We start from the raw sequence: 12,983 nt of genomic DNA, 5'->3' as shown, positions 1-12,983 counted from the left end.
CCTATATCTCTGAATCATATGCAACATTGTAAACCAAAGTTACCTCAAAAAAAAAAGCAACCTTTTTTTTTTTTTTCATAAAATTAAAGCAGTTTAAAAAATAAAGAACTAAAGCAAACCACTTCAGCAGTGTTGTCCATATTCAATAGAAACCAATTTGGTGTTATCCCACAAGGCTGTCCTGATTTGAAAATATGTTGTGAAACTCTCGTAGGGCCTGGTCAGTGCGTAGGTGGTGCTGCATCACCCCGGCAGCTGTTAACATTCTCAGCCAAGTTCATGGTCAGCTCTGGGTACCTCTCTATCCCATGCCACCAGGACAAGACCCTCCTTCTGCCTGACTTGGCCTTATCCTTGCTTCTCCGTCCCCCAGTGGGCAAGGGAGAGAAACCAACTCAGGGGGTACTTACTCCTCCAGGTATTCCTGGGAACAAGGCTTATCCCAGTCCTGTATCTGGAGGACAAGTTGGGGTGACAGACTTCTATTTTAAAACTTGTCAGAGGGATAAAGTTCTTGAATTAAGATGTTTTCATCGTGAAACATCTCATGATTCTTTCATATAAATTTCTTTATCTGCCCCACACATCATCAGTCCTCACACATGCCTTAAGAGGCAGGCAGATAATTAATATTGGGGACCCTGCTGTAAGACTCAGTGTGCCCCCCCCATTTATATGTTGAAAGCTACTCCCCAGTGTGATGGTACTTGGAGGGAGGACCTTTGGGAGGTGAGTGGAATTACTGTCCGTATAAAAGAGACCCTTTGCTCCTCCCTCCACCAGAGGACACAGCAAGAAGACACCTGTCTGTGAACCAGGAATCTGACACTCAGCAAACACCTGTCAGCGCCTTCATCTTGGACTTCCAACCTCCAGAACTGTGAGAAATTAATTTCTGTTGTTTATAAGCTGCCCAGTCTGTGGTATTTTGTTGCAGCAGCCCAAATGGGCTAAGACACCATTCAACAGCAGGGGAAACTTGTGGGTGAAAGAAGCTCCCCTTAGGCAGCAGAAGTCCCAGTTTTTCCTCGACTGCCTGGCATAGGCATTTGCTCGACCTCTTGGCCAATCCCCTGACTTCCCTGTCTTCAGAATCTACCCCAGACATGATCCCAAGGAAGAGGACAGCTGTCTGGTGGTCCTGTCCTTCCACTACAACTGCTGGCTTCACCCCTGTCCAAAGTCCACCCACGGCATCTGGACTAGTCTTTTGTATTTACCTAGTGGAGTTGGTGTCATGAAATCTGGTCTTGGAAGTCACTCAAGGTTAGGACTGGAGAGAGGTTTGGAGAGCAGGACAAACTGGGGCCTGCTTGGAGGACTTGTCCAAGGTCTCACAGCAAGTAATGACAAAGCCAAGGCTGCCAGCCAAGTTCTCCTGTGTGTGCCTTACACCTCCCTGGCTACATCCTGACTTCCTGTCTCTTTTTCCTGGTCTCTGTCCCCTGTAAGCCAACTTACCCTCACCCCTCTGACCCTCTCTTCCTGTGCTGTCTCACCAGAGGAGGCTCTAAGCATCCGTTTGTTGTACTGGTTCGCTGGGGCCTTGGCGATAACTCCAGGCATGATTAACCACCTAAGAGACAGAGTCAGATGGAACCTGTGATCTGAAGCTCTGAAACCCGACTGGATATCATCTAAGATCATCCCTGACATTTGTTTGTTCAGAAGCCAAAGAACAGCTCCCAGAGTTTGGGTCATTTGCCCAAGGTCATTCAGCTAAGAAATGGCCACAGTATGAGCCAAGTGTAAGTCTCCAGCTCCCTGGGGTGGCGCTCTGCCTTGGGCACTGTTCCTGGCACTGGCCAGAGCCTGCAGGCTCTGGAAGCCAACCGAGCCCGACGCAATCCCAGAGCCCGCCTCCCTGCTCGGAGGAGCGTGACCGTGGGAGCACTGCGTGAATCCTTTATGTCTCCAAGCCTCTGCTTATTTGTGCCTGTGATTCCCGTCCGAAGTTTGGGGGGAAGGGAGACAGTGTGGGCGGATCACACTGGCCTTCTGGTGGAGTGAGGAGCACCCCGGAGGCTCCCTAGCCTTTGTGAGTCAGGCAGAGCTCTCGTGTCCAGTTTCAGCGCTCCCGCGCTGCCCCCCACTGTGACGCGTGCGCCTTTGTCAGAATTGAGTGCTCAGGGTCCCGGACCCTGGAGGCAGCTCCACCGGGCCCTGAACTGCGGCAGAACTCGGGGACTTTCTTCAGAGTAGCGCTCTGGGTCTCCATCTTCCGTCCGTGGTTCTCCCACACACACACCCTCCCCGAGTTCCCACTGAGCCCAGCCGGCCAAGTTCTCGCTGCTGCGCCTATCAGGCCGATGGCCCCCGGGCCAGGCACGTCTCCAGCCCAGCGTGGGCCGCCTGCCCCAGCGCAGGTTTCGTGGCTGGGGGGAGAGCGCTGAGGAGCGGAGCACGCGAGGCGCCTCCCGGTGCGCGAGCCGACGAGCGCATCTTCCCGGCGCGTCCCTCTCCACTCAGCGAGCGCCACCCAACTTCTGTGCCCGCCGGGCCCGCTGCTCCGAGTCGCTCCCGGCGCACGAGACCCAGCGGCCGAGGGGAACCGCACTCACTACCTTTAGGGGATTCCTTTGGGGAAGGTGATCAGGGACCCCGATTGTGAGTAACCCGGGTGGAGCTCCCAGGGCTCGCGGGCGAGACTGGGATCGAGAGCTGGAGTGTTGCTGGGGACCCTCTCAACCCTCTTCCCATGGCAGACAGCAGCCGTCGCCCCCAGGAGAGCGAGCCTTCGGTGTCCCCAAAGACCTGGAGGACTGCGCGCCGGAGGTGCCGGCCTCTCGGGGGAGAAATGGGGGCGGAGACCGCTAGCGAGCGGCTGGCAGAGGGGACCTGTTTGCTGGCGGGTTTGGAATGGGATGGGGTAGTGTTTGGAGACGGAAAAGCCCGAGAGAAGACTTCGGCTTTGTTTTCCCTCCCCCTCTTCCGAAAAGGAACCACAGAGCGAGGGGGAAATAAGGCGGAGTGTAAACACAAACAACCTCAAAAAGAAGCCAAGAAAAGCGAAGCCAAAAGAAGCAAGCGCAACACTGTTACAAAACTGTCTGGTTTTGTAACAATTTCCCCGCCGCCGGCCAATGAGCGGCGTGGCGGCGCGTCACGTGGTGCCGTTTTATATAACACTTTGCTGAGACAAGACAGTTATTAGGCGGCGCGGGGTGGCCGGCATGGAGCTCGCGGAGGCGCGGCGGGGATCGGCGCGCGGCGGCTCGGCGGCCGTGGCAGCCCGGACTCCCTCCAGCCGCCGCTCCCAGCTCCGGCTCCCTGGCCCCTAGACGCCTCTTCCCCGCGCGCGTCCCTCTCCTATGGATGCATTTCAGAGCGGACAGATGCTGAGCTTGCTCGCGGAGCTCGGCAGCAACAACTTAGAGCTGGCGGAGCCGAAGGAACCGGCGGCAGCGGAGGCCGGCGTAGACACTGGCCCCCACCCAGAGGCGGCTACCGAAGGCCCCGCACCTCTAGCAACGCGGGAGCCGGAGCGCGAGCAGCCCCTGCGGGCCTCGACGCCGGAGTGCAAAGTCCTGCTCACAAAGGCCGACGCCCTGGCGTCCGGGGGGCGCCTGCGGGAAGCCCTCGAGGTGTACCGACAGCTCTCCGAGAGGCAGCAGCTGGTGGCTGAGCAGCTGGAGCAGCTGGTGCGCTGCCTGGCGGAGAACGTCCGGCCGGGCAAGGCGCCGGCGCCCGCGGACAGGAGCAGCGCGGCCAGCCGCGCGGTGGCGGCGGAAGAGGCAGGGGCGGCCACGGCCGCCGAGGCCACCGAGGTGTGGGACGGCTTCAAGTGCCGGAAGTGCCACGGGTTTCTCTCAGACCCCGTGTCCTTGTCGTGCGGCCACACCTTTTGCAAACTGTGTCTGGAACGCGGGCGGGCGGCCGACCGGCGCTGTGCGCTGTGCGGGGTCAAGCTCTCCGCGTTGATGGTGGCCCCGGGGCGTGTGCGCGGGGCCCGGCGGGCCGGGCAGCAGGCGCCGCCACCGCTGCGGGTCAACGTGGTGCTCAGCGGCCTCCTCGGCAAGTTGTTCCCGGGCCCCGCCCGGGCGTCGCAACTCCGGCACGAGGGCAACCGGCTGTACCGCGAGCGCCAGGTGGAGGCGGCGCTGCTCAAGTACAATGAGGCGGTGAGGCTAGGTGAGCGCACCCGGCGCCGGGAGGGGCCGCGAACCCCACGGGAGAGGGGGCGCCGCGGCCGCGGGCTGGCCCCAGCCGGAGCGGGGAGAGCGGTTCCTGGAGCGGGGCCGCCGCCTCTGCGCCCGTCGCCGGCGCTCCCCTCTCCTTCTCGCAACTCCGTCTCGCTCGCTCTTTGTCTCTTCTGCGTCGGCGTCCGTGGTTCGCGGCCCGCAGGCGGCTTCTGTCGGGGCCGCTCTTCCTCTGCTTGGCTCTTCGCCTCTGGCTCGCGCTTTCTTGCTCGCGGTCGCCGTCTCTCCCGCGGCCTCTCCCCGCCGCCCCCCGGCCACCTGGCCGCGCCTTCCCGGCCAGGAGAGCAACTTCGCGCCCTTGCCGCCCGCGCGCCGGGCCCTCTGGGTTCCGGCGGGTCCGAGACGTTCGGGCGGCGCCGGCGTCTGCCGCTCCCGCCTGGCCCGGGGCCGCCGTCGCCGCCGGGAGTTGTCCCTTCTGCGGCCGCGGCCGGGGCGGGGTGGGCCCGGCGTGGAATTAGGTCAGGAGAGCACTGGTTGCATAAGGGCGGCGAACGGCCCGGGCCGGGCGGCCCCTCCTCCGCGCGGGCGGGCGGACGGGATTGTGTAACGGCTGAGGTAACCGAAGTGGGCCACGCTCGGCTCGGAAACCATCCCGCGAGCTGGTGCGGGGGGCGGGGAGCGCCCCGCTGCCCTGTGACTCATTGTCACCGCTTCCTATCACACGATCCTCAGCTGAAATAGATGCCCCCCCCCCCCCCCCGCTCCGCGCGCCCGCAACCTGTGCCCTGGCCGCGAACCCCTACCCGCGAGGCGGGCAGGCGACCGTGCCAGGCCACCGCTCAGGGATCTCCGCCGGCTGGGCTGGCGGCAGAGGGGGCACGCCTCTGTCTTGCTTCGCCGTGCTGCCTGAGCAGGGCCGGCCGGGCTTCGCGGCTTCAAGGGCAATGTGAGCAGCCCCCGGGCCCCGGCGGGCGCTCGAGTTCCCCCAGAGAGCCATTCCCCCATCCCGCCCCCGCCACCCCCCACATCTGGACCCAGGAAGTGGCCGCCGAGCCGCCGGTCGGTATTGCCCAGCTCGGGCTGGCAGCCAGGAGTTGGCCAGGCGGAGCGGCGCGGTGTCTGGCGAAGCGTGCCGGGGAGGAGGCGGCCGGGCAGGGCTGGGCAGACACGGCTCTGGGATCCGAGGGCGCCCCGTGCCTGCTTCGGATGGGTGCAGGAGGGGCTGGGCTGGAATCTCCACGTGTTGAATCTCCTCTCAGGCTTGCAACAGGTAATAAGGGAAAGGTAGGAGCAGAGCGAACTGGAAAAAACTGGCATCTGAGGGGGACCCCCTCCACCCCCAGCACCCTGTTGGTGCCCAGTCAGGGCACACAGGTCTCCATCCGGCTGGTACACGCTGGGGAAAAGGGATGGAAAAGCAGGATGGAAAACACTGTCAACTCTGCTCCTGTCTTAAGAGCAAGTAATGAGCACCCAGGCAAACCCTTCGCACACTCCTGGGGTGAGAAAAATGGACAAAGCCTGTTGCAGCCGGAGAAGCTGGAGCCCAGTCCAGGGAGAAGACCAGCGCAGAGTGAAGGAGATATAGGTGGTAGCCTCTTAAGTCCAAATCTCCAAGGGAGGTGCCAAGCCCTTCAGGTATCCCCCAAGGGCCAGGCCGTTTCCCGCAGGCCCTCCTCCTCCCCCTTGCTTGCTGCCACCACTTTTCTCTGGGGGCTCATCCTAGCATTTTTTAATCCCATCAGAGCAATCAGGATGAAAATGTCAAGATCAGCTTCGCCCTTTCAAGGGAAAGGGGCCTCCCAACTGAATCTTTGGGCAGGAAGGTAGCAGTGTTGCCTCATTAGTCTAAATACTGTATTCCCTTAAAAGACAAAAACCTGCCTCCACCCCAGTTTTGAAGTCTGGCCTGTTAACTGTGTGACTTTCACCAGGTGCCTTTCCCTGGGTTTGACTTTCCTCATCTGAAGAATGGGCTGGTTGAGCCAGATGATCTCTAAAGTCCTGTCCAGCGCTGGCATCTAGGGCTTCAGAGTTGGTGAGAGCCAACCTCACTTTACTTCCAGAAGCCTTGTCCAGATTTGCTGGTATTTGGTCATCTGTGATGAGAGAATGGATCCTGGCAAATGCATTTCCATTTTTTCAGAGAAACTTCATATGTGCTGGGCTTCGTAGACAGAGATGTCACTAATGTCACCGGAAGATTGACTTGGACTTGTCTTCCTGGTGGTCAGGAGGGTGGGGGTCACCTCTTGTCACCTCCCTTACCCCCGTCCCTGGCATGTTTTCTTGTGGGTAATTCCTCTCTCTAGAGCCAGGCTGCCATGAGCTAGTGTAGCCATGAAGCAGGGTGCCAGGGCCAAGTTGCTGCAGCCCGCCAAAGAACAGCTTGAGAGAGGGACAGAAATGACTCCTTTACGGTGGGGGAAACACAGTCCGAGTGGCTTGTGGATGTGGTAGGTAGGGCAATATTAGGGCTGGAAATGGAACCTAAGCCTTTGGATCCCAGTAGAAAAGTCCTAGATAACTTGCCATTTGCATAAGATCCATCCTCATACAGGACTTGTCTGTGCCGGGGGCCATTCATGAGGGTTTTTTTTTTTCCTCTCATTTGGCAGCTCCAAATGACCATTTGCTTTATAGCAACCGGTCTCAAATTTATTTCACCTTGGAATCTCACGAGGACGCACTACATGATGCAGAAATAGCATGTAAGCTCCGCCCAATGGGTTTCAAGGTGAGTGTGGGAAGGGAGGGATGGGTAGGGGGGTGTACAGTAGGCAAGAAGTTTCAGGAAGGGCTGCCTCCCTGGGGTGAGAGGCACTTGCAAAGGGAGAAGGCTTTGCAAAGGAGCTGGGTGTCAGGTCCTTCCGTAAAGGGTGACTCAGGCATCTGCAGGAGAACTGGATTCTTCCCTAATTTGATTCTTCCCTAACTGATGACCTGCAGAGCAGCCTGGGCTTTGTGATTCTAGAAAATGCACTTGAGAACCAGACTTCCTGAGTTTATGCCCCAGCTCTGCTTCTTTTACTTGCTATGTGGCTTTGGGCAAATGACTTAACCTCGCCGGGTCTCACCTTATTGGTAACATGGGGATTTTCAAAGCACCTACTTAACAGGATTGATATGAGGATTACATGAGCTAATTCATATAAGATGCCTAGAACAATGCCTGGTACATAGATAGGCGTGTTTGCTGCTGTCATCATCATCAGCATCATCATCAGCATCATTTCCCAGGGTCAGTAGAGAGGAGGGTGAGATAACTATTGCCAACTGGCTGTGCCATTTCAAGTCCTTAGTAGACTTTGTCAGCCTGCCAGTATCCCTCAACATCTGGGTCACATGGAGGGGTGGGGAGAAAGAAGGCGAGCATCTCCCAGGTGCCAGGATGCAAAGTGTCACTTTCTGCATCTCTGGCTGTAGGTCTGACCCTCAGCCACCTGTCAATATTTTGTCTAGATAAAGATTATATTTGAGCCAGGGCACTACTACTTGCCAGCCAAGTGGCTTTGGGGAAGTCGCTTCACTCTCTGGCCCTCAAGTGTGAAGGTTTGCAAAACAAAAGCTGTTGCTACCTGCCCTGATTGCCTCACAGTAAGGGTCAAAGGTGAACACTGCCAAGAGGCCATCTGTGAGCTGGATCTTACTGCAGCGCTGTCTCTACACAGCGCCAGGATGCCTTCCTTGACTTATCCAAGTCTAGGTCCATGATCTCTTATCTGAATCCCATGGCACAAGAAGAATCCAGAATGTTTCCGATTTCAGAAATACCATATATTAGGTAACACTCTCAGTGAGCTCTGGTCAACACCCCGTTATCAAACATATTAATATTTGTGCAGAAAATTACACAAGAAGTCACACTAAATTGGATAAAGACTGTAGCACACTTTATAACATTCTAGGTTAGGTTTTTCTACCTGATGACTTTTGATATCAAGCTGATGAAAATGTTAAATCATCAATCATCAGACCTTTTTTTTTTTCTTTTTGAGTTGGGGACTTCGGATAAAGCACTGTGGTCTTGCACAAAGGGCCATTCATGTCAGAGTGAATCTCCTATGTTCTTTCATGAGAAGGTTTTCTTGGGTGGTAGCAGATTAATAAGTTCACTTTCCCAAGGAACACATTTACAGTTTGCTAAAAGTCACCTATGTCTTAATGCAAAGGGCCTTTAGTGAAACACTTCCAGCCTTGTACCAGCACAGGTCAGGGAGCTGGGGGAAAGAGGACTTTTCTTGTAACTCTTTCGCTCACCTCTAAACCTAGGGATTTGCTAGTATAGTCCACTGAGAAGCAGTAGACTCATTGGGATGAAATGGGGAAAGTGACTTCCCCAGTGAAGGAAGAGTTAGTGGAAGTATTTAACTGTTTCATCTCCCCCAAACTACTAGTGTAAGCAGAGAGGTATTGCCAGGGTTGAGAAAAGACTTGAGCTGATGCCTGTTTCATCTCCCCCAAACTACTAGTGTAAGCAGAGAGGTATTGCCAGGGTTGAGAAAAGACTTGAGCTGATGCATATAAATCAAAACCACCTCACATGGTGATTTGCATATCTCTTCCTTTCTCTGTGCCATGTCCCTCTGGCAGGGGTTCATCTCATGCAGCCTTGTTCCAGTCACCCACCAAGGCTCAGTAGTACTCAGATCTCCTACAGGTGATAGAGCTCTCAGTGGGGTGAGCTGCAGCCTTGGCCTGGGTCATGACTTGGTGTGATTCATGGGATCCCAGAGGCTCCTTCATTATCCCTGAAATGTCATGTGAGCCTTTCTCCAGGGCACTCCTGGGAACCACTACTGGGAGGAGTAGCAGCAAGTCATTGGTGTCCACTTATCAGCTACGATTAATCTGCAGAAGGAGGGGGGCATAGGGAAAGGTCCTCAAGAGGTTTGGAGCAGGGGCCACCACTCCACCACTCAAGAAGGTAGGTAGGTCCCTGACAGCCAGTGTAGGCTGCAAGAGGCATGTTTGAAGGGGAGGCTGGGGAGTGCCCAGCAGCAGCAACCTGGATCAACTTCCTTCACTAAGTTGCACTCGAGGTCAGCCTTGAAGTCAACAGGGTATGGAGCAGCCCCCCTCCCGCCCCGCCCCCAGGGCAGCCCTGATGACAAAAGAAGACTGTCCTCCCAGCCCAGTTGCCAGAGCCATGTGTCCTAAGACACAGGGAGAGGGAGTGCTCTTCCCACCTCTTTTCTTCCTCTTCCCCAGGATGCTTCTCTGTTCCCCCTGGAGTTTCTCCCAGGACCCTTGGGCTTGTATTCCCAGGAGTCACAGAACTTTCATTTATTCCCAAATTATGTTCATTGAGGTAAAGTAGGTTTACATCTTTGTATCTGCTCCAGGGTGCCCCCACAATCCTCCACCATGCTCCATTGGGCCCCTTCCATCCCCCACCCCTACCCCAGCATCCTCCTCTGGGCGCCTCGGTTTTATAGTCAGAGGTTAAGGGTTTATTGGTTTGGTTTTGTCTGACCCTTTGTTAGGTTTCTCTGTAGTCCACACATAAGTGACACCATCCAATATTTGTCATTCGCCTTTTGACTTATTTCACTTAGCATTATCTTCTGTTCCATCTAATTTGCGAGAAATGGCAGGAGTTGATCCATTTTTGGCAAGAGATCAACAGTGAACTGAGGAAAAGCATTTGCTCAACCCTTGGCTCCTCCTCTCCAGCCTGTCTGCCGGGTGACGAAGAGCACAATTCTACTTCCACTGTGCCACTAGTTACCTTTGAGACCCCGTTGAGGCCATGCCCCTACCCTTGGGCTGCTTCTGAAAAACGATCCCAGATGTAGGTGGTCACTTGCCCAGTTATGTGGACTAGGTTTCTACTTGACAGGACTGGTTAAGAGGAAGGAGTATGTGGGCGGGTCCTGAACACTGGCTAGTATGTGCCCTGACAGAGGGTCTTGCTATTGATACATTTGGTGATGGCAGGTTGCGAGGGGAGGTAGTGCGGCACCGTGGTTAGGAATTTGGGCTTTGCTCTCCAAATTCAACCCCAAACTCAATTCCACAGTTGACCAGCCGTATTACTTTTCTGCGTCTCAGTTTTGTCTTCCTCAAAATGGGCTTCCAAAGAGTTGCCCGCATTCCAGGGCTGTAGACAAGACTGTCCTTTTGCAACGCTTCACACAACACCCACAAAGTATTTAGCTGGTGTTTCTGTTAGGAACAGCCACAATGAGGCACATGAGTATGGGATTGAATTGCTCATGCTTTCTTCCAGGCACACTTCAGAAAAGCACAAGCCTTAGCCACCCTGGGCAAGGTGGAGGAAGCACTAAGGGAGTTTCTATATTGTGTGTCTCTCGATGGAAAGAACAAGAGAGCAAGAGCTGAAGCCCAAAAGGTGAGTGGAAATGACATCAGGTCCAGCTTCCCAATGGGCTCCCACCTCTGTGTTCTCCAGAGAAGGGGGATGAGAGATCTGCCCTTCCTGGCATTTGGGGTCCTGCTTCCTGGGTTAAGGGGACAGGATGGGGACGCAAGTACCAGTGGATCACCCAGAAGCACTGCCCTCTTGGTGGGTACAACCAGATGGAGCAAGCAGCCACTGCCTTTGTAGGTGCCTGGGAGAAATGTTGCTGCTGCTTTGATTTAGGATCTGGGTCGTCAATGGGATGGAATACAAAGCAAAAATTAAACCAAATCAGTTAATATGGGGCTTGAGGCTCACCAAGAAAATTCTGCCTGTTGAGGAGAGGTCAGGGGTGTGGGGCTGCCTGCAGGTAGAGAACTTTCCTTTGACTGAGTCACAGCTTCACCAGCCATGCATGGCAGCCCCCTCACTGTTGGTCCTCCCGTCCCCTGCCACGTGCAGAATTCCAATCATCACCTTCGCTAGAAAGAGAAAACATCCTCTCTCTCACAAGTGTAAGTCAGGAGCCCCTGTGGATTAATCCAAACAGTTATTCCAACTCGTGGATCCCAGAGGATGTGGTGGTTATTTAAAAAATGGCCCGAGACACTGAGAACATTAGTGAAGGTTCAGGCATCCACGATTCATAGACTTTGTGGCTTCCGATTCTGCAGTTTACGCTCCTGGCGGCTGGCTAAAGGACCTGGCAGTTGTAGGCTTGGTGGGATCTTGGTGGCCTCTGCTCCCCTCGTGCCCTGCCCCCTTTTCAGCATGACGCAGTGTGTTTTGGCAAAACAGCAGATGAAGAAAGGGAGCAAGAGGCAAGACTGGTCTGAAGGCTCCAGAAAAGGAAGGGTTGGCAAAAGCAGTGAGCTAGGGGAAGCTGAGCTGAGCTCTGGAGGTCCTGCCTGTCACAGATTTCTTTTCTGGGAGGTTGCTGGCTCAGGTTTGGGAATGTGGGCAAGGTGCTCCTGAGAGAAACACTGGTGGTGGAGAATTGCTCCAAGCCACGAGCCCCTCCCTAAGCCTCAGGTGTGGTCTGTAGCGGTGAAAACAGGGAGCATTTACGGAGCATCTCCTCTGTACCAGGCACTCTGCCATGAGCTTAATGTAGAAGATACATTTACTTCCCTGACATCCCTGAGGGAACTTACTGTAATTTACCCCCATGGTACGCAAGACAGATGAGGAGGCTGAAGCTTGGTAACTTTCCTGAGGCTACTCAGCTAGTGATTGGTGGAGGAACAGTCAAACCCAACTCTGTCTGCTTCCCTAGTCTGCCTTCTTAGCCACTCCACCATCCTGTGGTCCTAGGAGGACATGCAAGGGGTCACAGAACTCACCCCTGGGGCTGGGTGGAGAGTAACAAGGGGACTATCCAGTTCCGGGGTGCATGGACTAAATATCTGACAGAGACAGTGTAGGTTCACTCGGTATTGATTAGCTGCCTTAGACGCTCACAGGCCTCGGTTGTGGTTTTCTTTATTTGTTTTATGGAGGTAACATTGATTGATAACTTTGTGTTTTAGAGGTACAGGATCTCCCCATTTTTAAAGTTTTTATCTCAGATTTTTTTTTTCCCCTTCTTGACCCATTTGGGCTTTTCTAAGGCTGACACTGAAGTGGAATTGACTTTCATTCATGTGGAATGAGTATTCTCACTGACAGGTGACCCTAATTTTTGTTTTTCAAAGCCATTGAGAAAGCCCAGAGTGAGAGCTTCTCCGGGGAGAAGCACAGTGCTGCTCTTCCTTCTGCTGTGCTTCCTTCCACATCTCCCCTCTGTCTCCCCTCCCTTCCCTTCCCACCACCCTCTGCCCTTTGAGTCTCTGCTTTGGGTTCCGTGCAGTGTGGCTGACACTGAAGAGCTTCACACTCTTTGGAGAGAATTCCGGAGAGACTGCTTCAGAAGTGGGTTGGTCCTCTTGGCCACTCAGGAGGGCTTCTGAGGGCCCACATTGGCTCCTGTGGGGGAGGGCTCTCTGGAAGCTGGCACATATGGCCCTGGGCACTGATTGCCTCCCCCTCTAAGTTAACTTAGTTGCCTTTGTCGGCTTAGACCTGGGAAGTGGGTTTCCCAGAGCTGGAAGATGACATAGAGATCTCTGTGAGGACTTTGGACTGGAACACTAGGCCCGTCCCTGAGCCTGAGATGGATAAGTGTCTTAATTCAATTCCGTGTAGTGTGATGAATATTTATTGGACATCTGTCATGTGCCCTCCAAAAGCGGGCCATCTGGTTAGAAAGACTTCATCTGCGACACAACTTGAAGTTAATACAAGATGGTGTAGCCGAAGGTGCTATTAGAGACGGGGGCTGGGTAGTAGAGGAAGACAGCACTGGAGCAGGGCCTTGGTTTGGCGACATGGCAGGTGTGGCCTCTGCAGGAGCATCATTAAAGGACTCTTGGGGCCAGCAAGGGAACAAATCCAAGTGGAGAGTTTGGTGGCCTGTAACCTCCCTTGCTCCATTAGTACCC

General features: G+C 55.0%; 1 protein-coding gene and 1 long non-coding RNA gene across 4 annotated transcripts in view; both read left to right on the top strand.

The window, feature by feature from the left end:
• LOC129145860 (uncharacterized) overlaps positions 1–877 on the top strand; it is a 75,825-nt gene extending 74,948 nt beyond the window's left edge. Inside the window, exon 6 of the long non-coding RNA XR_008551977.1 lies at positions 784–877. This is a non-coding gene — a long non-coding RNA (uncharacterized LOC129145860). The remainder of the gene's footprint in view (positions 1–783) is intronic.
• A 2,360-nt stretch (positions 878–3,237) lies between these two features.
• Positions 3,238–12,983, top strand: part of LONRF3 (LON peptidase N-terminal domain and ring finger 3) — a 38,786-nt gene continuing 29,040 nt past the window's right edge. For all 3 annotated transcript variants that reach the window (XM_037512030.2, XM_037512028.2, XM_037512029.2), the window contains exons 1-3: positions 3,238–4,131; positions 6,758–6,876; positions 10,372–10,494. In XM_037512030.2, the coding sequence (XP_037367927.1) occupies positions 3,312–4,131; positions 6,758–6,876; positions 10,372–10,494 (1,062 nt within the window). In that variant the 5' untranslated portion in view covers positions 3,238–3,311. The remainder of the gene's footprint in view (positions 4,132–6,757; positions 6,877–10,371; positions 10,495–12,983) is intronic.

This window comes from Talpa occidentalis, unplaced genomic scaffold (genome assembly GCF_014898055.3).
Source record: "Talpa occidentalis isolate TD23 unplaced genomic scaffold, MPIMG_talOcc4v2.1 talOcc4.15, whole genome shotgun sequence".
Lineage (NCBI taxonomy): Eukaryota > Metazoa > Chordata > Mammalia > Eulipotyphla > Talpidae > Talpa > Talpa occidentalis.
The sequence above is the reverse complement of the archived record's forward strand: the minus strand, read 5'-3'. Positions and strand labels throughout refer to the sequence as shown.